Below are 23,367 nucleotides of genomic sequence, written 5' to 3'. Positions count from 1 at the left end.
CAATCTTGAAAAAGAGACTTGTGACAAATTCATTTCGGACTTCCTGTATTATTATTAAAACGGTGGTCAACAGTCAGTCTACACAATTTGAGATGCACCTTGATGTCAAAAAACATTTCCAAAAAGTTAGGTAAAATGAAATTTCAAACAGTTCCCTCTCAAATATCTATACTTCTCATTTGATTAAGTCCATACACAGAAAGTTTGGGAAATTTAAAAAGGAGTCGTTACTCATAAGCTATCATGAGAAAGAAAACATAAGCACAATGCATAGTACGTGTTACAAGTGACTAATTCATGTTTGAAGAACAGAGGAATGTGCTAGTGAATACAATAGTGGTAACAGGCAAAAAACATCAAATGTCATTGACTGCTGTGTGATAGGAGTTTTTAATGATAAAGAAAATGGTCTTCATTTGGTGAAAACAAAATCGGGATTCGGTATTACACAGTGAATATACTCTCAGTGCATAATCTTGCAAATATTAAACAATATGTAAATAAAAGAAACTTAAAATACTAACCACTGGGTGGAAGCTATTACAGATAATTTTTATATTCTTTATATTTTTATTTTCGATGTATTTTTGGCAATGAGCACTTATAGGTCTTGAAAGGTAACAGTTTATTTAAAACATGTTATAGGAAGTGCTGTGAGTTTTAAAGAAAGACATCACTTTGGACTGGCACACTTTGGGAGAGCTCCTTAGATGAGTGAATTCTGAGCCTGATTAATGCCACTTAGATTGGAAAAAAGGTGGCAAAGTGTTTACGTACATAACCAGGCAGGAAGGAGTAGAAATCAAATGATATTTTAAGCCCTCTTGTGAACTAGTTTTTAAAGTAACTTTTGTAAAGACAACCACGCAGTCTACGTCTCTGTGGCTTCTACTCAACTCTGTTGTTGCAGCATGAAAAGCAGCCATAAATAGGCTAACGGTGGGGGAGGCTGTGTTCCAGTAACTTTATTTACAAAAACAGTCACTTTCTAGTCCAGTGATTTTTTTTTTTTTTTATGTTTATTTTTGAGAGAGAGAGAGAGAGAGAGCACAAGCAGGGAAGGGGCAGAGAGAGAGGGAGACACAGAATCTAAAGCAGGCTCCAGGCTCTGAGCTGTCAGCACACAGCCCAACGCAAGGCTCAAACCCTCAAGGGTTAAGATGGTGACGTGAGCCAAAGTTGGACACTTAACCGACTGAGCCACTCAGGCGCCCCTGGTCCCGTGATTTCTAATATTCGCTTCTACGTGTGTGCCACTTTGGCACACATAGTTTGGTAATTTCCCTTTTCACCCCGGTCCTGTAGCAAACAGCTAAACAGTGACCACCCAACAGCTATGGTAGTAGGCTGATACTTTGACTAGGTGGCATGCAGGGATGAGGTGTGGTGACAAGCCCCTGTTGGGGAGGACAGGAAACAGGAAGGGGAGAGCAGTCCTAGGAGACCTGGTGAGGCAGAGAATTCAGTGGGAGCCAGAAAGCAGGGGGAGGTAAATGCGAAGTCTCCACAGGATCCCCAGGTGATCCTGCACATTTAAGGGAAGGGGGAGCCAGGGGGACACCCAAGTTGCAAATGCTTGCGTTTCACAAGAAAACAAAAGCTTGCTTCTTCTCGAAGGTTTATAGCACCAGCGCACAAAAATACAGGAATGCTTTGAGAAAACAGTGCCCGGAGCACAGCGCTGACAGCCATCACCCAACTCCCTGGGAACAAGAATCTAAGAAAACAACAACCAAGGCATTTCCAGTTCCTGAAGAACTTTCTATCTCCGGTGGTCCCAGTGATCCAGCCAGAGCAACATCTTAGGCACATCCTGTTCTCACTTTCGCTCTGAGTTACTGACAACATTATGAATTCAATATGTACATTAGGTACCTGCTGTTTTCCTGATTTGTTTGCACAGTTTGAGGACTTACACCGCTGTCTTCTTGAGGGTGTAAATGGATACTCTCCTTACATTTTTCATCTGTAGTTTTGCTAATTGGCAGAGGGAGAAAAATAAGACAAATCATTTTATACATTTCAGTCTTGGAAGAAAGTAGTCAGTGGCTTTCATTTTGAAATTGAGGGCATAACTTGCCTCAAGTTTCTGAAATCTTTGCACGATATGTAAGAGGAAAACAACCAAATCCCACCTCTCCAGACTAAATAACTCAGAGTAGGAAATAAAACTAAAACCATCTTGTACGTTGCCAGGAGACTAGAATTGCTTATACACAAGTGTCCATGCCTTCAAAGGACATTTGCTTCCAAAGTCATTTTGACTGGTAAATACTGTTTACCACCAGGTGGTGACATTTAGGCTTCACAAGGGCAACAGCTTTGCACAACAATCTTACACAAGGCTTCCTTCTTCCGATACAGCGAAGATAGAAGTTCTGTTTTGTGTACAGTTAACACCCAGAGTTTGGAAAGCAGCAGCAGTTGTCCGGAGGCATATGAGGACTAGGGTAAATCCAAGCATTTAAGCACTTTTATGTATTTTTTTTTAATTTTTTGAAATGTTAGTGGGGGAGGGGCAGAGAGAGAGGGACACACAGAATCCGAAGCAGGCTCCAGGTTCTGAGCTGTCAGCACAGAACCTGACTCCGGGCTTGAAGCCATGATCATGACCTGAGCCGAAGTTCGCTGCTCAACCAACTGAGCCAGCCAAGAACCCCTAAGCACTTTTAAATGTCAATAACAATCACATGTAAATAACAATAGCGCACACTTTCTGACATTCATCCTAACTGAGGCACCATGTTAAGTGAGGTAGGAGCTATTATTGTCCCCACATTACAGACAAGGAAAATAAAGTTTAGAGAAGATGAGTGCCTTGCTGAGGGTTTCATAGCTAGTAAGTGGGTGTGACACGGCTCCTAATGATTGCAAAGCCCATCATCTTACCTGGGATGCTACTCTGCCTCTTTGGCAGTTGTTTAAGCACTTCATTTTACATAAACGACATGGTAAATGGTACAATACCAGTACCCTTAGAGGTCAAATATGTGTTGGTATTAGGGACTTAAGGATCGAAACGCAAAGAGTTAACTCACTCCACCGCCTCCCAGTACTTCCTCATTGCTCAGTTAGTCTTTACCCTTTGGTGGAAATTACAAAGAGGGCATCCCTGAGACAAAGAGGAAGACTGAGTCAGAAGCCAAAGTGTTCCCAGAATGAGGAAGGACAAACTTGAGATCCACGCCTCAGGAAGAGTAGAGGGTTGTACTGACAGGTGTTATGGGCGTCCACGGAGCAATGACTAGTAAGTGGTTAGCCAAGGAATGGCTGAAAGTGGTTTTGGATGATGACCAGTACATGGGCCTGAGAGAATACAACCTTGGTATGTGCTGAGTGGATGGCTATCCACTTGATTGGTGGTAGTCAATGTGGGCATGGGGTAATGCAGGGATACTTCATAGAAGGCGGTCTTAGTAATTTTGTCACTCCAAGCATCATACCAATGAAGACTTTATAGCTTTATCTGAGTATATACAAGAAGGCTGTTTTGTATGGGAATGGGAATGGATCAGAGGCAGAAACAAGGAGCAAGGCTAAGTGGGCTATGAATGCAGGAATTTAGCAGTATTATTCCTCAGTGATCAGTGCATGACTTATCCTGCTTAACATTTGCCACAAATCAGGGTGCTTGGATGGCTCAGTCCATTGAGCATCTGACTCTTGAGTTTTGATCAGGTCATGATCCCGGGGTCGTGGGATCAAGCCCTGTGTCAGGGTCCATACTGAGCGAGTATGGAGCCTGCTCAAGATTCTCTCTCTCTCTCCCTCTGCACCCCCCTTCTCTCTCTAAAAAACAAAAAACAACATTTGCCACAAATTCTTGTGTAAATATACTTTGAAATGGAATGTATGCAGAGATGACATGTTTTTTACTAGTGAAAAGCCAGTAAAGTTAAGTCATCAAACTTGCTAGTCTATGTGAATGGACAGGAAAATTTTCACTGAGCCTAGTAAGGACAGAAGCCCTTCCCGAATTACTGTAATTTCCATAGAGGCTGATAACTCAGGATAGAGTAAAAGGGAGAGATTGCATACTGTTCTCTAGGATACCTGCCCCATGTACCAGACTAGCTAAAACAAACAAACAACAACACACATACCAATAAAATGGACAGGGTAAAGTACTATAAGAAAAAAAGGAAACCTCCCACTTTTGTGCTATATGCAGTTCTGGGTGGTACAGAATCAAATTCAGAAATGGCAGCTGAGATTATTACCGGGTAGCTGAATGGGTTCAGGGTCCTAAGATCATCGGGACTGAAGCCCTACTCCTGAAGGACCACCTGCTGGTACAATTTTAAGCAAGCCACTGAATTTCTCTGCACCTCAGACCCTTCTCTGCTTTGGGATAACAATGCAATTGGACCTACCTACCTCACAGAGTTGCTCTGAGGGTCAAAGAAGACAATAAATGGTAAAATATTTTGTAAACAAATACATTAGCTGTTGCTATTATCCTATTAATCCTGACTGCTGTACAATTGGAAGTCAAAAAATCATTAACTGAAAATGATTTTTGCGCCTAGAGGTGGTCTCTGCTTACGAGAAGCTCATTTTCTGCTTGGTGTGTGTGTGTGATTTTGGGGGGGGGGTGATTAATGAGGAAGGTAGGGGGATTAAGGAGACGAGAAATAATTTAACAGAGTGTGGGGAACGCAGCGTGGGGCAGAGGGAGCAAACGTCCCGAGTAATTAGACATGCTGAATCTGGGAAAGCTAAGGACCGAGGAGGCATATGAAATCATCAGTGATGTGACATAAGTGCAAAGCAGGCTTGTTTACCAAGTCCAGTGGCAGAATATTAAAACAACGAGCATCCTTGAAACCTCTGGTAAGTTTAGGACAATTAAAAACGTCCCACCTGATAGACAGTTGCCACCGAATTCCCTGGTGGAGGAGAGGGCTGTCAAGTCCTTCAGTCCTGGGTCATAACACAACCACAGGAAGATGCCACTATTTGATCACAACCCTGCTTTGTGCTGGACACTAACCAACACCTCAGCCCGTTGACTCCTATTTTGTAGCTGGTATTTTCCATGCTAACCCCACTTCTGGCCACTTCTCCTGCCTTGCTCTTTAAACAGGGCAGGAGAAAACAATCTTCTTTTCTTAAGACAGCATAAGCAGTTTAAAGATTTCCTAACTAATTAACATGAGGCAATCTCAGAGTGCCGGGGGGGGGGGGGGGCTCAGTCAGCTGAGCAACTGACTCTTGATTTCAGCTCAAGTCATGATCTCACGTTTCATTAGATCAAGTCCCACATCAGGCTCTCTGCACTGAGATCACGGGGCCCGCTTGAGATTCTCTCTCTTCATCTGTCTCTATCTCTTCCCCACTCGCACTCACTCGCTTGCTCTCTCAAAATAGACATCTTTAAAAAATGAGACAAAAATAGGATGCACACAGACACACAGGCATGATCCCCTGTGTGTCCCCATTGAGGAGGACATGAGGTGGTCCCTATTGAGGAGACCATGTTGATCATGGTATTAAAAATTGTGTCTTTCCCACATCCACGTTTCGAAACTCTGTTATTCTCAGTTTTCTCCTAGTCTTTGTATCCTCTTTATTTTTTAATTTTTTTAACATTTATTCATTTTTGAGAGACAGCGACAGAGTGTGAGCAGGGGAGGGGCAGAGAGAGAGAGGGAGACGCAGAATCTGAAGCAGACTCCAGGCTCTGGGCTGTCAACACAGACCCCAACGTGGGGCTTGAGCTCATGAACCTGAGAGATCGTGACCTGAGCCGAAGTTGGACACTTCAACCAACTGAGCCACCCAGGCATCCCTTCATCGCCTTTATTCTAATTAATTAATTGTGTGTCTAATTTATAGTCTCTGTGCCACCACTGGAGTGAAAACTCCATAAAGGAGTCCATTTTTGCTGATGGATACACAACAAACCTCAGAACTGTCCTTGGGACAAGGAAGTACTCAATAAAATATTTGCAAAATGAAATGAGCCATGCTAAAACATCACCTAAGAGTGTTCCCACAAAATGTAGCGTGTTGTCTCCTGTGTCCGAGAGGTAGACTTGCGCCTGCAACCCTCCAGGCCTGGTGTGATCCTGCGTCTCCCATGGAGCAGGCCATTCCTTCTACACTGTTCTGTCAGTCTTTTGGGGCTCTGACATAAACTGCTCTTCTGTCGAGGTCATATTCTGTGCCTGTCACATGGCTTCCTTCTCGTTACTGTAAGGAACTTCCCTTCCTGTGAGGAAAGCTTGAGATCCAGATAAGAATAATCAATCTGCACCCACACAAGGACACAGAACAATGATTACTCACCCAACTGCTTCCAAGAACAAGGTCTTGGGCATTCCGATTATTTAAGCACAACACCCCCTCCTGCTAATCTCACTTACGTGTTATTTCTAACATGAAAATAAATGGCATTTTCTTAACGTAATTCGCCCATTACTCCAAGAAGTGCAAACAGGCCAAATACATACATACATACATACATGTTTAGCTAGGTTTTGAAATTTTTATGGATTACATATGTATGATATGTTCTATGGTGGATTATTTAGACGTTTGGGAGGTTTTACTCCATGATCTTTTTCCCTGCCACATCCCTGGTTGCTACTGGTCAGCAAATGCTTATGCCACGGCTTTACACTTCTAAAGAACATAGGGACGACAGGAGGCAGGTTCAAAGCCATGGAGTACATGAAGAAATGGCATATGATCTGAGGGTACTTAGAGGGGATGAGATCACCATTTCTAAGGAAATCATTTTTATGAAATGGCTGTTGAATCTTTTTCATGCCCAAGGATGATAATAGGAGGGAACCATCTTAAGTTACATGGGTGAAACGAATCAATAGCTGGGCTAGGGAATTCGATCGGCAGTTGATGAACTTGGACCAGGCCACAGGAGTTGGAATGAAGTAGTTGGAAGGGAGGAGGAGAGAGACTGTTGTGAATATCTCTAAGAGAAGAGTCGTGTACTCTGGCTGGTTTTAACTGGACATTGGTCCAGAAATAGAAAATTAGAAGCCCCAACTACTTTAATTCAGCCTTAATTTTTAAAACAGCCTAATTAAAAAAATTTTTGACCCAAATTATAGTAGTAATAAAAGAGAAACTTTAAGGGGAAAAGGTTATTGACACAAAGGCTTTTGCGAACATCAAGCATTAAGGCTACTTTCACTTTCTATTTATAGTGCAGATGAGGGAAGCATATTTACTTGTCAAACCGCAACATCTAGAGAACATTTGTTATGAAGGATAAAACCGTATCTTAAATGTAAATCCCTACTAATTGCTTTACCATGAAATTAAGTTCCTGACTAGATCATTAAGATGTTCTGCTGTGATGCTCTACCTTTAAAAAGTTTACACTGGCCTCCTCCGTGAAATAGCAACTTTTCATTTCTGTTAGGCTTCTTTTAGGAGACTGCATTTGCTTAGAAAAAGTTATAAACTGTTTCTCATGGGTGTCGAATTTGCTTATCAAGGTGATAACATTGATCTGATTGACTTTGAGCTCCCAGATTTTGTTCTAAATAAGTCAATTAACACAAACACTGTATATGTTCTCTTCCTAGTCAAAACTGTTTCTTTAATCCTTGCAAGGTTTTAGCAAGTTTAAAACTTGGGTGGGTTTAGGGCGCCTGGATGGCTCAGTTGGTTAAGCACCTGACTCTGGATTTCGGCTCAGGTCATGATCTCAGTTTGTGAGATCAAGCCCTGAGCTGGGCTCCATGTTGACAGTTCAGAGTCTGCTTGGGATTCTCTCTCCTTCTCTCTCTCTGCCCTTCCGCCTCTCGCATCCACACGCACACGCACTCTCTCTCTCTCTCTCTCAAAATAAATAAACTTTAAAAAAATTAGGTGGACTTATAAAATATTTTTTAACACCCTACACAAAGCCTCAATTCTTCGACACTGGCAGCCTGTGATGTATGTTCCAGTGGGCACACTGTAACTCCTAGTGCCTTGATGAGGCCTGTGTCTAGCGGTCTGTTTGGAATGTTTCAGCAAAACTGGGATAGCAACAGCCTCATCAACACTTTTGGAAATTCCTTCTATTTTCCTTTGGGTAAAACTTGAGTACTTCTTAAAATCCCAAGTTTTTTTTTTTTTTTTAAAAAAAACTATTCTTATTATCATGTATTTCTTTTAGTGTGAATATTTCTCTATCCATCATGTGTGTCAAGGGCCTTCTTTATAATTATGAATCGTATCAGAGATTATCTAGTAGTGCTTGTTCTGAGGTTTTCTTTTACTTCTCTTTGGCTTCCAAGAGGAGGCAAGGACACTTACAACCTTTTTCTAGGCGAGTTTGGTTGTACTTACCCTTGTTTGTGCTTTACAATTATCCAACCAGCCATGATGATGGGTAAAAGAAAGAAGATCGTGCCAAAGAAAATGCCTAGGCAGTAAAACAGGGTCATTGGATGCATGGCAAATATAACGCATGGGTCTTAAACAATGAATAAATATCTAGTCCCGCTAGAGGCTGCCAGTGAGTTTTTTAAAGGCAACTATAAATTCTGCCTTTAAGAACCCCCTCACACAGGCTTAGCTTGAAGATTTTCCCTCTGCTCCTGGTTTGATCTGGTGCATTAGTCTTACTACCCCAGGGTCACAGACGAGGGGTGAGCAGAGCAGTGCGTAACCTTTAGTCCAAAGCAGCCTTTCATCAAGGAGCTGAGAACCGCCCGGGAGCTCCTGGCTGTGGCGCCCGTGGCCCCGCACTCGTGTCTTATGTCAGGCACAGGCTACCGACTCCACTGATCCCTGCAGGCAAAGTCTCACCAAACCACTCCTCTTGCACAGGCAGGTCACAGAAATGGCTAAGAAAATTGATCTTCGTGGCTTCTAATTCGTGCAAGCGGGCACGACTACCATCCTGAAGAATCTTCCCGGCTTGTAAACCAAAGGGGACGTTGTGTTCTCCAGCCCCGTTAAAATAGGAAGGATGACGATTATTCATTTGTAATGATTCAAAGACGGTGTAGAACCTTCGATAGAGGACACTCACTCACTCTGTGCCTGTGAGGATACCAGTCTTGCCACACCATAGCCTGAATGTAGACTCTTTTCCTTCTGACTAAAATTGTAAGAGATTTTGAGGAGCATCTGGGTGGCTCAGTTGGTTAAGCGTCTGACTCTTGGTTTTGGCTCAGGTCATGGTCTCACTGTTGTGAGATTGAGCCCTGTGTTGGGCTCAGTATGGAGCCTGCTTTGGATTCTCTCTCTCTCTCTCTCTCTCTGCCCTTCTCCCCTGCTCATACTCTCTCTTTCTCTGTCCAAAATAAAAAAATGATAATAATAAAAAGAGATTTTTATCTTTCTCTCCTTTTTTTTTCTTTTTTTTGAGAGGGAGAGAGAGAGCACATGTGCAAGAGAGCCAGGAGGGGAGGGGTAGAGGAAGAGCGAAAGAGGGAGAGAGAGAGAGGGAGAGGGAGAATCTTAAGCAGACTCTATGCTCAGCGTGGAGCCTAATGCAGAGCTCGATCCCATAATCCTGGGATCATGACCTCAGCTGATATCAAGAGACAGGCACTCAACTGACTGAGCCACCCAAGCGCCCCTGAGATTTTCTCCGTTGTACCTGGACTGTGTGACTTGCTGTGTGCCTGGAGGACGGTTCCATCCCCATCGGCGGCGTTGCACCCGCTCCTAGAGGCCCCGGAACACCCAGCTGCACTTGCAGTGTGGCTGGAATCAGACTTGCCACCTGCACGGTCAAGTGCCGGACCCCCGGGAGCACCACTGGACCCATCTCTTACACAGGCTGACCGATTTCTCCTGGTGTTCAGAGTCTGTTTTTGTCTAGCACCATTTGAAATCGGTTATGATGTAGGGGGAAAAGCAGCAGCCTCGAAACCTCACGCCAAGTCTGGTGAGCAACAGCCTCTGTTCTCCTGGAAGACGTGGTCTCCCGGAAGACGGATGGGCAGAAGGTGGGGAAGGACGATCACGCTTTTTTCACTAACTTCTTTCACTGCATTAATGATACATTATTGCAGAGGTAAAAGAGAATTTAATGTATTTTTGAAACAAATCACTATAATGTTTCTGATGTCCTGGGGTGCATTTTGCTAAAATGTGGCAGTGCTGTATATTCTGTAAACGGCTGCTGTCAAATTCTCTTTCTGTTAAGAGTCTATTCATGTGGGTTTTCAGTCGGTTGGACGTCCGATTCTTGATTTCGGCTCAGGTCATGATCCTCTCTCTGTCCCTTGCTTGTGTATGCTCTCTTTCTCTCTCAAAATAAATACATAAAATTTTTTTTTTAAAAGAAGAGTCTATTCATGCATCCGGACCTGAATATTTTACTCTATGTTTCCGTTTCTTTGTGTTCTTCTTCAATTTCCTTTCTAAGCTTTCTATAGTTTTCAGCATACAGATCTTTTACATCTTTGCTCAGGTTTATTCCTAGGTATTTTATAGTTCTCGATGCAATTGTAAATGTGATCAATTTCTTCATTTTTCTTTCTGTTGCTTCATTATTGGTGTATAGAAATGCAACCAATTTCTGTACATTGATTTTGTATCCTGCAACTTTGCTGAATTCATGTATCAGTTCTAGCAGCTCTTTGGTGGAGTCTTTCAGGTTTTCCATGTAAAGTGTCATGTCATTTTCGAAAAGTGAAAGTTTGACTTCTTCATTGCCAAGTGGGATGCCTTTTATTTCATTTCGTTGTCAGATTGCTGATGCTAGGACTTCCAACACTATGTTAAACAACACTGGTGAGAGTGGACATCCCTGTTGTGTTCCTGATCTCAGGGGAAAACTCTCAGTTTTTCCCCATTGAGGATGATATTAGCTGTGGGCTTTTCATATATGGGTTTTATGATGTTAAAGTATGTTCCTTCTATCCCAACTTTCTTGAGGGTTTTTATTGGGAAAGGATGCTGAATTTTGTCAAGTGCTTTTTCTGCATCTATTGACAGAATCATATGGTCCTTATTCTTTCTTCTATTAATGTGATGTATCACATTGATTGATTTGTGAATATTGAACCAGCCCTGCAACCCAGGAATGAATCCCACTTGATCATGGTGAATAATTCTTTTAACGTACTGTTGAATTTGATTTACTAGTATCTTGTTGAGAATTTTTGCATCCATATTCATCAGGGATATTGGCCTGTAGTCTCCTTTTTAGTGGGATCTCTTTCCGGTTTGGGAATCAATGTAATGCTGGCTTCAGAGAATAAGTCCAGAAGCTTTCCTTCCATTTCTATTTTTTAGAACAGCTTAAGAAGGTATTAACTCTGCTTTAAGTGTCTGGTAGAATTCCCCTGGAAAACCATTTGGCCCAGGACTCTTATTTGTTGGGAGATTTTTGATAACTTATTCAATTTCTTCACTGGTTATGGGTCTGTTGCCATTTTCTATTTCTTCCCATTTGAGTTTTGGTAGTGTGTGGGTGTCTAGGAATTTGTCCATTTCTTCCAGGTTGTCCAGTTTGTTGGCATATAATTTCTCATAGTGTTCTCTAATAATTGTTTGTATTTTTCTGGTGTAGGTTGTGATCTCCTCTTTCATTCATGATATTATCAGGGTTCTCTCTTTTCTTTTTGAGAAGTCTGGCTAGGGGTTTTTCAATTTTGTTTATTTTTTCAAAAAACCAGCTCTTAAATTCATTGATCTGTTCTACTGTTTTGTTTTATTTTGTTTTGTTTTGTTTGATTCTACATTGTTTATTTCTGCTCTAATCTCTATTATTTCTCTTCTGCTGCTGACTTTGGGATTTCTTTGCTTTTCTGCTTCTAGTTCCTTTAGGTTTGTGGTTAGGTTTTGTATTTGGGATTTTTCTTGCTTCTCGAGGTAGGCCTGAATTGCAACGTATTTTTCCCTTAGTACTGCCTTTGCTGCATCCCAAAGGGTTTGGACTGTTGTGTTTTCAATTTCATTTGCTTCCATATATTTTTAAATTTCTTCTTTAATTGCCTGGTTGACCCAATCATTCTTTAGTAGGATGTTCTTTAACCTCCATGCATTTGGAGGCTTTCCAAAAAATTTTTTTGTGGTTGATTTCAAGTTTTATAGCATTGTGATCTCAAAATATGCATGGGATGATCTCAATTCTTGTATATTTATTGACAGCTGTTTTGTTACCCAGTATGTGATCTATCTTGGAGAATGTTCCATGTGCACTCGAGAAGAATGTGTATTCTGCTGCTTTTGAATGAAAAGTTCTGAATATATCTGTCAAGTCCATCTGGTCCAGTGTATAATTCAAGGCCATTGTTTCTTTATTGATTTTCTGCTTAGATGATCTGTCCATTGTTGTAAGTGGAGTATTAAAGTCTCCTGCAAATACTGTATTCTTATCAATAAGATCGCTTATGTTTGTGATTGATTTGGTATTTGGGTGCCTTCAAGTTGGGAGCATAAACATTTACAATTATTATCTCTTCTTGATGGATAGGCCCCGTAATTATGATATAATGCCCTTCTTCATCTCTTGTTACAGTCTTTAGTTTAAAATTTGTTTTGTCTGATATAAGTATGGCTACTCCAGCTTTCTTTTGACTTCCACTAGCATGATAGATGGTTCTCCGTCACCTCGCTTTCAATCTGAAGGTGTCCTCAGGTCTCAAGTGAGTCTCTGGTAGACAGCATATAGATGGATCTTGTTTTTTATCCATTCTGATACCCTATGTCTTTTGATCGGAGCATTTAGCCTATTTATATTCAGAGTTATTATTGAAAGATATGGATTTAGTGCCATGGTGATATCTGTAGGTTTCATGCTTGTGGTGATGTCTCTGGTCCTTTGTGGTCTTTGCTGCTTTCCATTCACAGAGTCCCCCTTAGGATCTCCTGCAGGGCTGGTTTAGTGGTCATGAACTCCTTCAGTTTTTGTCTTTCTGGGAAAGCCTTTATCTCTCCTTCTCTTCTGAATGACAGCCTTGCTGGATAAAGGACTCTTGGCTGCATATTTTTCCTATTCATCACATTGATATTTCCTGCCACTCCCTTCTGGCTAACTGCCCTTATGTGTCTACCTTGTAGGCTAAGGCCCGTTTGTCCCGAGCTGCTTTCAGAATTCTCTCTTTATCTTTGTATTTTGCCAGTTTCACTCTAATATGCCATGGAGAAGAACTATTCTTGTTAAATCTGAAGGGAGTTCTCTATGCTTCCTGGATTTGGAAGTCTGCCTCCTTCCCCTTCATATATATATAAGAATTGACCAAGAATCAAATCAGAAAATTGAAAACCACTGGACCGATATCTGATGGTGCCTTGGAACCAGTGGCTGCACTGGTCTGGTGGAGGGGCCGTCTGGTTTGGTCCCACGGAGGGGTGCGGTTTGGTGTAGGTGGGTCCCGCCTCCACTGTGGGCCCACTGTCGATTCCCTGAAGCCCCACCATGTTGGTCATCAGGCAAAAAATAGCAACACCCCAGTCTCTCCACCCTCCCCACCAGGTGTCCCAAACCACTCTGTTCAGGCTGTCCTCCCAGTGCCCCTAGCATGAGTGGGCCAGTTTGTTTCCCTCCACACTCTTCTGTGCCTCCCAGGCACTGGGCCGGAGGGCATTAGCCTACCACAAATGGCAGTAGGTAGAACTCATGGAAATGCTGAACCCCGGCCCCACCTGGGACCTAGGGAATCAGAATCTGCATTTCAAAAAGACTTACTACACACGAAATTGAAGCGCAGTCCCATGGGGTCCTACACCAGGAATTCTCCAATAATGAACATCGATTACAGATCGAAGGGGTATTTTCCTGGGAGCCTTTTCAGGTGGTGCTGGGTGACCAGTTGACCAGTCATTTTCCCAAACACCATAACTAAGTATCATCTAAACAATGGTGGTTTCCAGATTCTCACTGAAGCCACCAGCCCTAAGCACCAGGATGGCAGAGCTCTTGCTTGATTTCCATAGATCGGCACAAGGCTTGCCACGGCCACAGAAAATGGTTCAAGTTTTTAAAAGCTGCGTAAGGGAGATAAATGATGTTAACGTAAGTAGCTTATGCGAACATCAGTTTTACTACCCAGCTGCAAATGTTCTTGGGGTAGCAAGTCAGGAATCAGAGTGGGGAACTTTCTCCACGCGATCTATACTTGTGGTGATTTACCTTCAGGTACGGAACTGAGAGGGAAGGAAGATGTTATTGACCACAGACCCCAGTATTGGATTTCTCCCATATTTAAGCAACAAGGGGCAGAGTTAAGCCCTTTTAGAATGGTAATTTCACAGAAGGAAAGTAGAAAAGACCTAGTTAATACTGGATACAACATGAAATTAAAAACGGCTTCTGGGAATCACCGCAATGGTCGGAGCCTGTGAACGATGACAAAGTTGGAAGGACTTCGGGACTGTCAATGCCCGGGAAGGCCACAGGAGGGCAGCAGTGCCCCGTCATGGAAAGGCTGACGGCTTCAGTTTAGTGCAACCTTTTTTTTATTTTTTATTTTTTATTTTTCATGTTTATTTACTTTTAAGAATGAGAGAGAGCGTGAGCAGGAGAGGGGCAGAGAGAAGGAGACACAGAATCCAAAGCAGGCTCCAAGCTCCAGGCTGTCAGCACAGAGCCTGACATGGGGCTCAAACTCACGGAACATGAGATCATGACCTGAGCCAAAGTGGGACGCCTAACAGACTGACCCACCCAGGCGCCCCATAGTGTAACCTTTTCTGAAATGAACCTGGAAATGATGAAAGCAACCATGCGTAAGGGGGGAGGAAATGCATGGACACTCAATTTTTACATCTTTCTGGAAGTCAGTAGACTATGTTAAAATCTGCTCTTAAGTAAAAATATGCAAATTTGTAAAAGATCTAAGAAAGTGCATTCTTGGTTAAAATTAAGTTTAACTGTCAGACATTATTAAGTTTTCAAATACCAGAGCGGTTGTTTCTTTAAAGGTAGAGTATCCTGTAACAATGCAAATTCCGATTTGTGCCCATCCTCTCTCTCTTCAGCATTGTTTGAGGAGACTTTTGGTAGTCACCTTTTCACCTTAAAAGCTCCCCTGGTTACCAAAACAAACAAACAAACAAACAAACAAAAAAAAAACAACCAAAAACCAAAAAACAACAAAAAAAACTTCCTTGTATATTTTATACCAATTTAAAAAATATGCTACACTCTCAATCTAAAGCCATATACAATTTAGTAAGTTATTTTCTATATTTATAAACAACCTAACTTTCATCCAGAGCTGCTATCAGAAAGATTGCCTCTGTTTTTTTCAAACCACAAAAAGTCTTGTTTTGTTAACCAGGCAATAACATTTTAAGTTTCAAACTGTATTGTGATGTAATATGCTCAATTAAAACAAACAGCATTTTGTAAATATAAGCCTTTACGTCCTGTTTTTATTAGTTATTATATGTAGAAATGGGCTATGGAGCTTGAGAATCACTAATGCAGAGGTTCTAAACCATAGCTGCATTATTAGAATCGCTTGAAAAACTTAGAAAAAATAGCAATGCCAAAGCATCATCCCAGATCAATGACATGAGAAACTTATGGGGGATGGGACCCGGGCATCAGCAAAACTCCCCAGGCAATTCCAACGTGCAGCCATGATACTAAAAATACTGAGGTCTGATCTCAGACATGTAGCAATCTGATTTAATTCGAATCTGCAAAAAAGACCAAGAAAACTTTTTGTGTAAACAAAAGCAAACCCTGTTATTACACAAATCAAACTTTCTACTTTCATCATTGGGGCTTGGGTTTGTAAGCACTTAATCATACCCACGCACTGACATGATGTGGAAGGTATATCTGCCACCAGATACAGGCACAGAGACACCCGGTTAACTCAAGGTTCGGTAACATCACAAAGGCTCTAAGAGCTGGGCAAGTCGGGAGAAGCTTCACGGAATGGGCAGTAGGAGCTGAGCCTTGGGGAAGACGTCCAGGACCCGGCCAGGACTAGAAGTGCTACAGGCGACAGTGAACCAGGAACACAGCCCAGCACGTGGGGCAGACGGTCCGCTCGACGGACAATAGGTTCTTTGAAGAAATGGAGAAGTCTTCGGAAGGCAAGTTGGGATTTAATTGTAGAAAGCTTCAGGGTGCCTGCGAGAAACCTTGCACTTGACACTGTGCACTTGGGACTGAACACCTCTGAGCAGGAGAGGCCCGGGACGGGCTGGGCGAGGAGCCTGGACACATTCAAGGCTCTGCAATGTGAGGGGCTGGAGTGGAACGCGTAGAGAAGTCGGGCCAAGTACAAGCATGCTCTGCTCTGAGCTAAAACACACTGGAAATGAACGCATCGTCACAAATGAAAATTCTCCCGATCAACACTTGAAGATCCCATTTTCAAAATATGAACAATAAAGACCCCCCCCCCCCCACGGGACTTCTCATTTCACTGCAAATACATTTTTCCGGTTTTAGCAACCTTTCACATATGCTACTTTCCACGTCATTAGAGAAACTTTTCATTTTATCCCATATATATAAATGTATATAATGGCATATATAATTGCCATTATTTGAAAAACAAAATTTATATTTACATATCGAGAGCAATTTTGTATAAATATACAAAATAAAACAAATTTGAAGCAGAAACTAGTATAAAAGTCTGTTTTGGAAAAACAACGTAACAATAACATAACAATTTTTTTGGAAAACAGCATAACAATCTTTGGTTGCAAAAGAGTCAACTGGGCTTGTTAAAAATCAACAGTACAGCCATCTCTTGTTTCTGAGCAAGTGCTAAATCCCTGAAAAGTATGTGAAAATTGGGTAGAGTAAAACTTCGCCTTCGTACTTAATTCAAAATTCCTGTTTCTTTCTGCTCAAGCGTATCTTCCCAAAGTACCTCACCGATCCCTCAGGGAGGGGACACTTACAGTGCATCATAAACATGCTTTATCCGTGAAACAATACTTGTAAAACATGATTCCCAATCATGTCCTTCTCAAGGCAGCGTTTCTTTGGCCTAACTTATGCTACTAACTGTAAAAGTGCAAAACAAAATTTGCAAAACCGTAATCTGAATGTGAGCGGCCGTCCCTCCTCTCTGCCCAGTGGTTTGTTTGAAAGAGACCCTGCCTGATGTGAGGACTCAGCGAGGTCACGGTCTGTTCCACCCCAGCATCCGGTGCTAGCACAGCTGTTTGCTTTTTTTGGTTCCTTTGTTCCACCGACAGCAGATACTGTTTCCTTTCCTGAAATGCATGGCTTAATTTCTACTGTGCGTTTAGCAGATATGATAAGATGCACATAAAAACTAAGATTCCAGGGGCACCTGGGTGGCTCAGTCCGTTAAGCTCAGGTCACAATCTTGCGGTCTGTGGGTTCAAGCCCTGTGTCAGCCTCTCTGCTTTCAGCAAGGAGCCTATTTTGGATTCTCTGTCCCCCTCTCTCTGCCCCTTCCTAGTTCATTCTCTCTCTCTCTCTCTCTCTCTCTCTCTCTCTCTCAAAAGTAACAGTAAAAAAACAAAAAAAAACAAAAAAAAAAACACCACTAAGATTCTGATACAACCTGAGGTTATTGGATGGAGATGTTCCTGCCAAACTCACTACTCTTATATGACATTGTTTAAAGTAAGACATGTTCTTATTCAAGTACGGGGAGAAAATCACCCATTGCTGGAATTTAGAGTGGAATCTAACTTTCTTAAAGAGCGAAATCCTCTCCGAGAAGACTACAGGCCACAGGTTCACTCTGTGCCCCCGCCCAGCACTGCTACGAGTGTGAGAGCTCTCTAACATACAGAAGTTTCTGACTGATTCTGAATTCCTAACTGATTTCTCACTGTTATTGTTGTTTGAAAAAGTGAAGAACAAAGGCCATAAACTTTATAGCTTCCTTCGGTCACCAAGATATTATAAATAGCTAAAAAGTATGTAGAATTCTATCCTATTTACTTTGAGTATTTCTCAATAATATTCTTAGTTCAGGAAGTCAAACTTGTTCACATTCCCAGTTTTCAGTGTTCTTGTTTCTAATGTTTAAGGGCTGAGATAGAATATATATATTTGTAAATGCATTTAACACCCAACCATATATAAAACACATTTTAGAGTTGTTGAAAGAATGAATCTTAAAACTTGGCATTACTCTGTGAACAAAAGAAACTTTAAAATAACTTTCTTTTTTTTTTTTTTTTTAACATTTATTTATTTTTGAGACAGGGAGAGACAGAGCACGAACAGGGGAGGGTCAGAGAGAGGGAGACACAGAATCTGAAACTGGCTGCAGGCTCTGAGCTGTCAGCACAGAGCCCGACACGGGGCTCGAACTCACGGACCGCGAGATCATGACCTGAGCCGAAGTCGGCCGCTTAACCGACTGAGCCACCCAGGCGCCCCTAAAATAACTTTCTTTACAAATGCAATGTAATTTATTTTGGACGATAGTTCCCTAGATATGGAGATTTAGTTTAAAAATTGTTTCCCCATCTAAATACTCCCAGGGGTATTGTACAGAGTTGCTTTATAAATACAAGTGTTATTTAAGGGAAAACAGGCCAGATGTTCATACCCAAATGCATACACCATTCAAAGCAGCATCAAAGGGTGGTGATTACACTCAAACCACATTGAAATGTCAGCCTTATGGCTTAATGGTTGCATTGTGAGAGTACAAGCACTAGAGAACAGCTTCTGTAGATCTTAAGATTTTAATTGTATCGAAAGATAAAGTGATGCCCTCATTTGTAGAAACCACTTGGTACATCTGCTCTGCCTCAGTGGTTGATCTATTCCAGTAAGTGGTATATTCACCTCTAACCTCTGTTTCACTAAAAGGCAAGGTATGCAGATAGCATAATTTAGTACAGGAATTAAATCCAGAGGCCTAGTAGGAAAATGGACAACTAAAAACATATATTTGTAGTAGCAAGAGACCCTGATCTAGGAAATAAATGATTCTTTTCAAAATAATTTCACATGTCGGGGTGCCTGGGTGGCTCAGTAGGTTAAGTGTCAGACTTCGGTTCAGGTTATGATCTCAAGATTCGTGAATTTGAACCCCACATTAAGCTCTGTGCTGACAGCTCGGAGCCTGGAGCCTGCTTCAGATTCTGTGTCTCCCTCTCTCTCTGCCCCTTCTCTGCTCATGCTTTGTCTTTCTATCTCTCTCAAAGATAAACATAAAAAAAAAGAACTGTCTCTTTATTTGTTACTGTATTGCTGACCAGCAGGGCCTGGTTATCAAGGGACGTGTGAGTTGCAGCCACAAAAGCTGTGGTGCCAGACGTGTATATGAGGTCCTTTCTCAGAGACACTGACAATCTGGGCAGGATAGGCGAGTTCAAGGATGGTGCCTGCCCACCAGTCTCCCCAGTTTCTGGGGGGGGGGGGATTGCCTTGGGCTCACCGACATGTGTTTAATTAGAAGCCCGTTCCTCAGGCCATAGCTATGCAGATAAGCTAAAAGGCGAGTCACAGAAAGACCGGGATGATTTCAGTTGGCCACCTCTGTGCTATGTCCTGGGTAGGGCGGCCAGTTAACAACTGTTCCTCCATTTATTCCAGTCCTACGTGACCTGCCAACATAAGCCCTGAGGGCCACCAGACAGGTGCACAAGCTCCTTTTCGGGAGGCACTGGCGATGTAGAGCACGGCAGAGGGAGCGTGAAAGGTCGCTCCGGCCCTCCAAGGTCTGCGGAGAGGACTGCGGCCAGACTTGGGTCTAGGTAGAAGAAGCCTGTCACCTCAGGCCTCAGCTACACAGATAAGCTAATAGGCCTCTTTCCCAGAAAGACTGGGGGTGCATTTCAGACTGCTGTGTCTGTGCTGTACCCTGGAGGGTTGGCCAAAGTAAAACCACATGAGCACTTTAAGAACTGTTTCTCGGTTGGCTGTAGCCTTGTGGACATAGGCCCCACTGGCTTTCAGAGCCAGATGTTTTGTGGACCCATCTCTGGGGTGCAGGTCTTAAAAGCTGGGGTGCCAGACGTGGGGTTCAAACATTTGGCTTCCCAGGAAGAAGCTCAGAGTTGTGAGCTTCCACCTAACTGTGGGTTGCCACACTGGGGGAGGAGTTTATGGTGAGACACTATCTCCTACTCATTTTTGATGTGGGTTTGTGTTTGTTTGTCTTCTTTTTCTTTTTCAAGTAGGCTGCACACCCAATGTGGGCCTTGAACTCATGACCCTGAGACCAAGAGTCACATGCTCCGCTGACTGAGCCAGCCAGGCACCCCTTGATGTGGTTTTGTATCCACCCAACGTAGATTTAGTTTTCAGATCTCCTTCAGAGAGAAACTGTTCTGAACGTGGCTATAGACGTCGTGTGTCGGACAGGAGGTGAGTTCAGGGGATCCTCTCACGTTGCCATCTTGAACCAGAGGCTCAGCTTACAAGACCCATTACTTGGTAGCTAAAGAGATTTTGATTAATACTTGTGAAGGAACCAGCATTTTGATGCAGAGAATTGAAACAAAAAAGGAAAGTGAGGAGCAAAAAGCTATCTTGTTTTGCTTTCTCCACAAAACTTTTTGAGACTTGTAAGAATATTCTACTGACAATATTTCCTGCTCACGCTATGTGTATGTGCAATTTAAAAAATGTATGCCACTGATTGACAAATCAAATAGGCATATCAAGTGTCTTACAAATATAAGATCGAAGATTCAAGTGGAGGCATTGTGATTTAAAAAAGATAACCAATAACATAAAAGAGTGTGAGCTCGTTATGTGTAGAGAATGTATTTTTATTACATGCCCTAAACCAGATGACTAGTATAAAGGCAAAATATATCATAAACCCATGAATACCAAAAGTCTTAAAATTATTAGGTTTGCTGTGAAAGTCATTTCCAAAACTACAAGGAAAGAAAATTACTGAAAATCAATAAAAATCAAATTTCAAAGTACCTAATCTTAGTCTATGCTCCAGGATTTATTCTAAGTCTTTCACTAAATTGAAAAGTATTTCATTAAAATTTAAGTTTGATGTTTAAAAACCCTATTCTCCCTAGAAGATACGTACTTGTACACTTTTTTTTCTATTATAAGTCCCTCCCCCACATTTTTCATTTTTATAGATGAAAACAAAAATAAGGGTAATGAGGTGCCTTGTAAATCTTACCCCTCAGTAATGTTAAGTTTATCCCCAACAGTTTTACTGCAACCTAGTAAATTGAGAGAACATAAGAGGGAAATCAAACACTGCTGCTTTTCACTCCCCGGTTTAACAAGTGTAAGTAACAGCTCTAAAGGAAAAGAAATCAAACTGGGTATTCGAAAGAGACACCTGCACAGCTTCTTACAATTCCCTAACTTACCCGGACAAATGGAACCTTTCACATAAAAACTCCACTGAATACAACTGTCCGAGTCTCCACAGTGAACTGTTCTAAGTTTCATCTTGGCCCCGGTCCAATTTAGGAAATAGGGGGAAGCTGGGTGGGGAAGGCCCCGTAACGGTCCATGATTTGCTATAGAACTTAGGTCTCAAGTCCCACAGAAATTTTTCGTGAAGTCATAACAGACGAAGCAAGTCTGCGCTGGTCGCTCTGGCTGCCGGGACAGGAAAAGCAGCCTAAAATATTGTTAGTAAACAGATGCGACTGGCAGGGCACACTGATGCGGGCTCAGCTTAGGGAAAGATGGCATAGGCACAGGTCCAAATGCTGCACACACGTAGATGAGGAGTGAGAAGGACCGGAAGTTAGAAGAAATGTCCTTTAATTTACCCTTTCTTTCTTTGAAGACATCTGTACAGGCAGGTGCAAAGTACTGCAAGGCCGACAACTACAAGAAACCAGGAAACAAACGACATGTAACTGAGAGCTAATTGCCAAGATTCAAACTGTAGCAGCAGAAATAAGTAAGTGTTGGTTACATTTCAGTGGTCAGAAAATGCTACTTCATTTAAGCACATATATATTCATATTCCGTCTAGACTCTTCACTATCAGAAGTTCGTGAACAGTCCACAGTAAGTCAGGGAAGAATCCTTGCTTAGTTTAGAAAAGTACCCAAAGCATATTTGGGACGCAGGGTCATGACTAATCATCCTGAAAACACATGGAATATTTAGGTTTGTTACTAAGTGGACAAGTGGAATATAAAAGAATATACATTCACCAGCAAAACGTGTAGTATCATATACAAGGTCAGACTGTTCTAGACTGCTGTACTTCATTTCAAGCTATAAAAACCACAGAAACTGAAAAGTCACTTAAAAAAATAATGCACTTCCTCGCAATACTGTTTTGATTTAAGTGGCATTGAAGTTTGGGCTACTTACGGATAGTAAGAATAATCACAGCAATGATACCTGCATCTGGGAAAACATGAAAACAGTTTGAAGATAATTGAGCGCACAAGGGTCCCAGAGAGTAGTCGCATTTAATCTTGCTCAGATCATACACTACATCTATACACGACAGCAAAGAAAGAGTTCCTCAGTGTAGTTTTAGCACGACTGCTAGTGTGTCCCGATCATTCTGATCACAGAGCCCTTGGACTCTGATCCCACATCCAGGGGCCATCTTGTGAAACTCTTAATTGGAATCGCTTTTCATTGTTTGGTGTTGTGGCTACTACACCAGGTTATTTAGTAAAGCTTATTGGGCACTTAGAATTCCCTAGATGGGAGGAAATTACCTACATGTGTCTACACATAAGTACCACTTATGTTTATCATGTTATCTGGACTACTAAAATCACTATCAATGTCAAATTTTGTGAAACTTGGTTCCTTCCTTAACTACAAATAATTGGAACATGATAGCTATTTCTATATAGTACTCCAAGGTTTCATAAGGAAGAGTAATTAATAGCCAAAATAATACCTAATTCCTCCAATTCTTCAAATAATGCTGATTCATTGGGCTCAGGATAGCCTGGGGGGCAAAATGGAAAAAAAGAAGAAAGACTAAACCTTAAAGATCCATAAATTCACTGGTTTTTATTTTTTGCTTTTGTATGAAACTGCTAATAATTTCATTTTCCTTATATATTAATGTTTCTTAATAAAAATATCATAAGTTATAAATTTATATTTGATGTCACCAACAATCTTCTTCCTGTACATTGGTATTTCCTGTGACAAGATTCTGCAGTATGGCAAGCAAATTTATCACCACCGCATCCTCAAAATTAGCCGGAATTCAACATGAGTCTACTTAAAATTAAAAGATAGAGGAGGACTTTAAAACAATTTAGAAGTTGATCAGGAATAGAAAGACTCTTCAACATAATAAAAGCCATTTATGAAAAACCCATAGCCAACATCATATTTAAGACTGCAAGTTTTTCCTTTAAGATCAGGAACAGGACAGGGTGCTTATGTTTGTCGCTTCTATTCAACATAAATACTGCAAGTTCATATTAGAGCAATTAGGTAAAAAAAAATAAAATAAAAACATCCAAATTGGGAAGAAATAAGATGATCTCTGTTCACACATGACATGATATTTTACATAGAAAACTCTAACTCTAACACACACACACACGTATTAC

General features: G+C 41.7%; 1 protein-coding gene and 2 long non-coding RNA genes across 6 annotated transcripts in view; 1 reads left to right on the top strand and 2 right to left on the bottom strand.

The window, feature by feature from the left end:
* Positions 1-1,802: 1,802 nt before the first annotated feature.
* LOC123587015 lies at positions 1,803-8,482 on the bottom strand. The gene is made up of 2 exons (XR_006707076.1): positions 8,308-8,482; positions 1,803-1,977 (listed from the first exon to the last, which is right to left on the bottom strand). It is a non-coding gene; the product is annotated as an uncharacterized LOC123587015 (long non-coding RNA).
* An 11,566-nt stretch (positions 8,483-20,048) lies between these two features.
* The window catches only part of LOC123587013, a 43,882-nt gene continuing 40,563 nt past the window's right edge, over positions 20,049-23,367 (top strand). Inside the window, exon 1 of the long non-coding RNA XR_006707074.1 lies at positions 20,049-20,203. This is a non-coding gene — a long non-coding RNA (uncharacterized LOC123587013). The remainder of the gene's footprint in view (positions 20,204-23,367) is intronic.
* CD46 (CD46 molecule) overlaps positions 21,570-23,367 on the bottom strand; it is a 32,612-nt gene continuing 30,814 nt past the window's right edge. For all 4 annotated transcript variants that reach the window (XR_006707071.1, XM_045456748.1, XM_045456750.1 and 1 more), the window contains 3 exons: positions 22,698-22,748; positions 22,151-22,186; positions 21,570-21,652 (listed from right to left, as the gene is read on the bottom strand). Coding sequence is in view for 3 of the 4 variants with exons in the window: in XM_045456748.1 (XP_045312704.1) it covers positions 21,591-21,652; positions 22,151-22,186; positions 22,698-22,748 (149 nt within the window). In the remaining variant the exon portion in view is untranslated. The remainder of the gene's footprint in view (positions 21,653-22,150; positions 22,187-22,697; positions 22,749-23,367) is intronic.

This window comes from Leopardus geoffroyi, chromosome C3 (genome assembly GCF_018350155.1).
Source record: "Leopardus geoffroyi isolate Oge1 chromosome C3, O.geoffroyi_Oge1_pat1.0, whole genome shotgun sequence".
Taxonomy (NCBI): domain Eukaryota; kingdom Metazoa; phylum Chordata; class Mammalia; order Carnivora; family Felidae; genus Leopardus; species Leopardus geoffroyi.
This window is presented reverse-complemented; position numbering and strand designations above follow the sequence as displayed.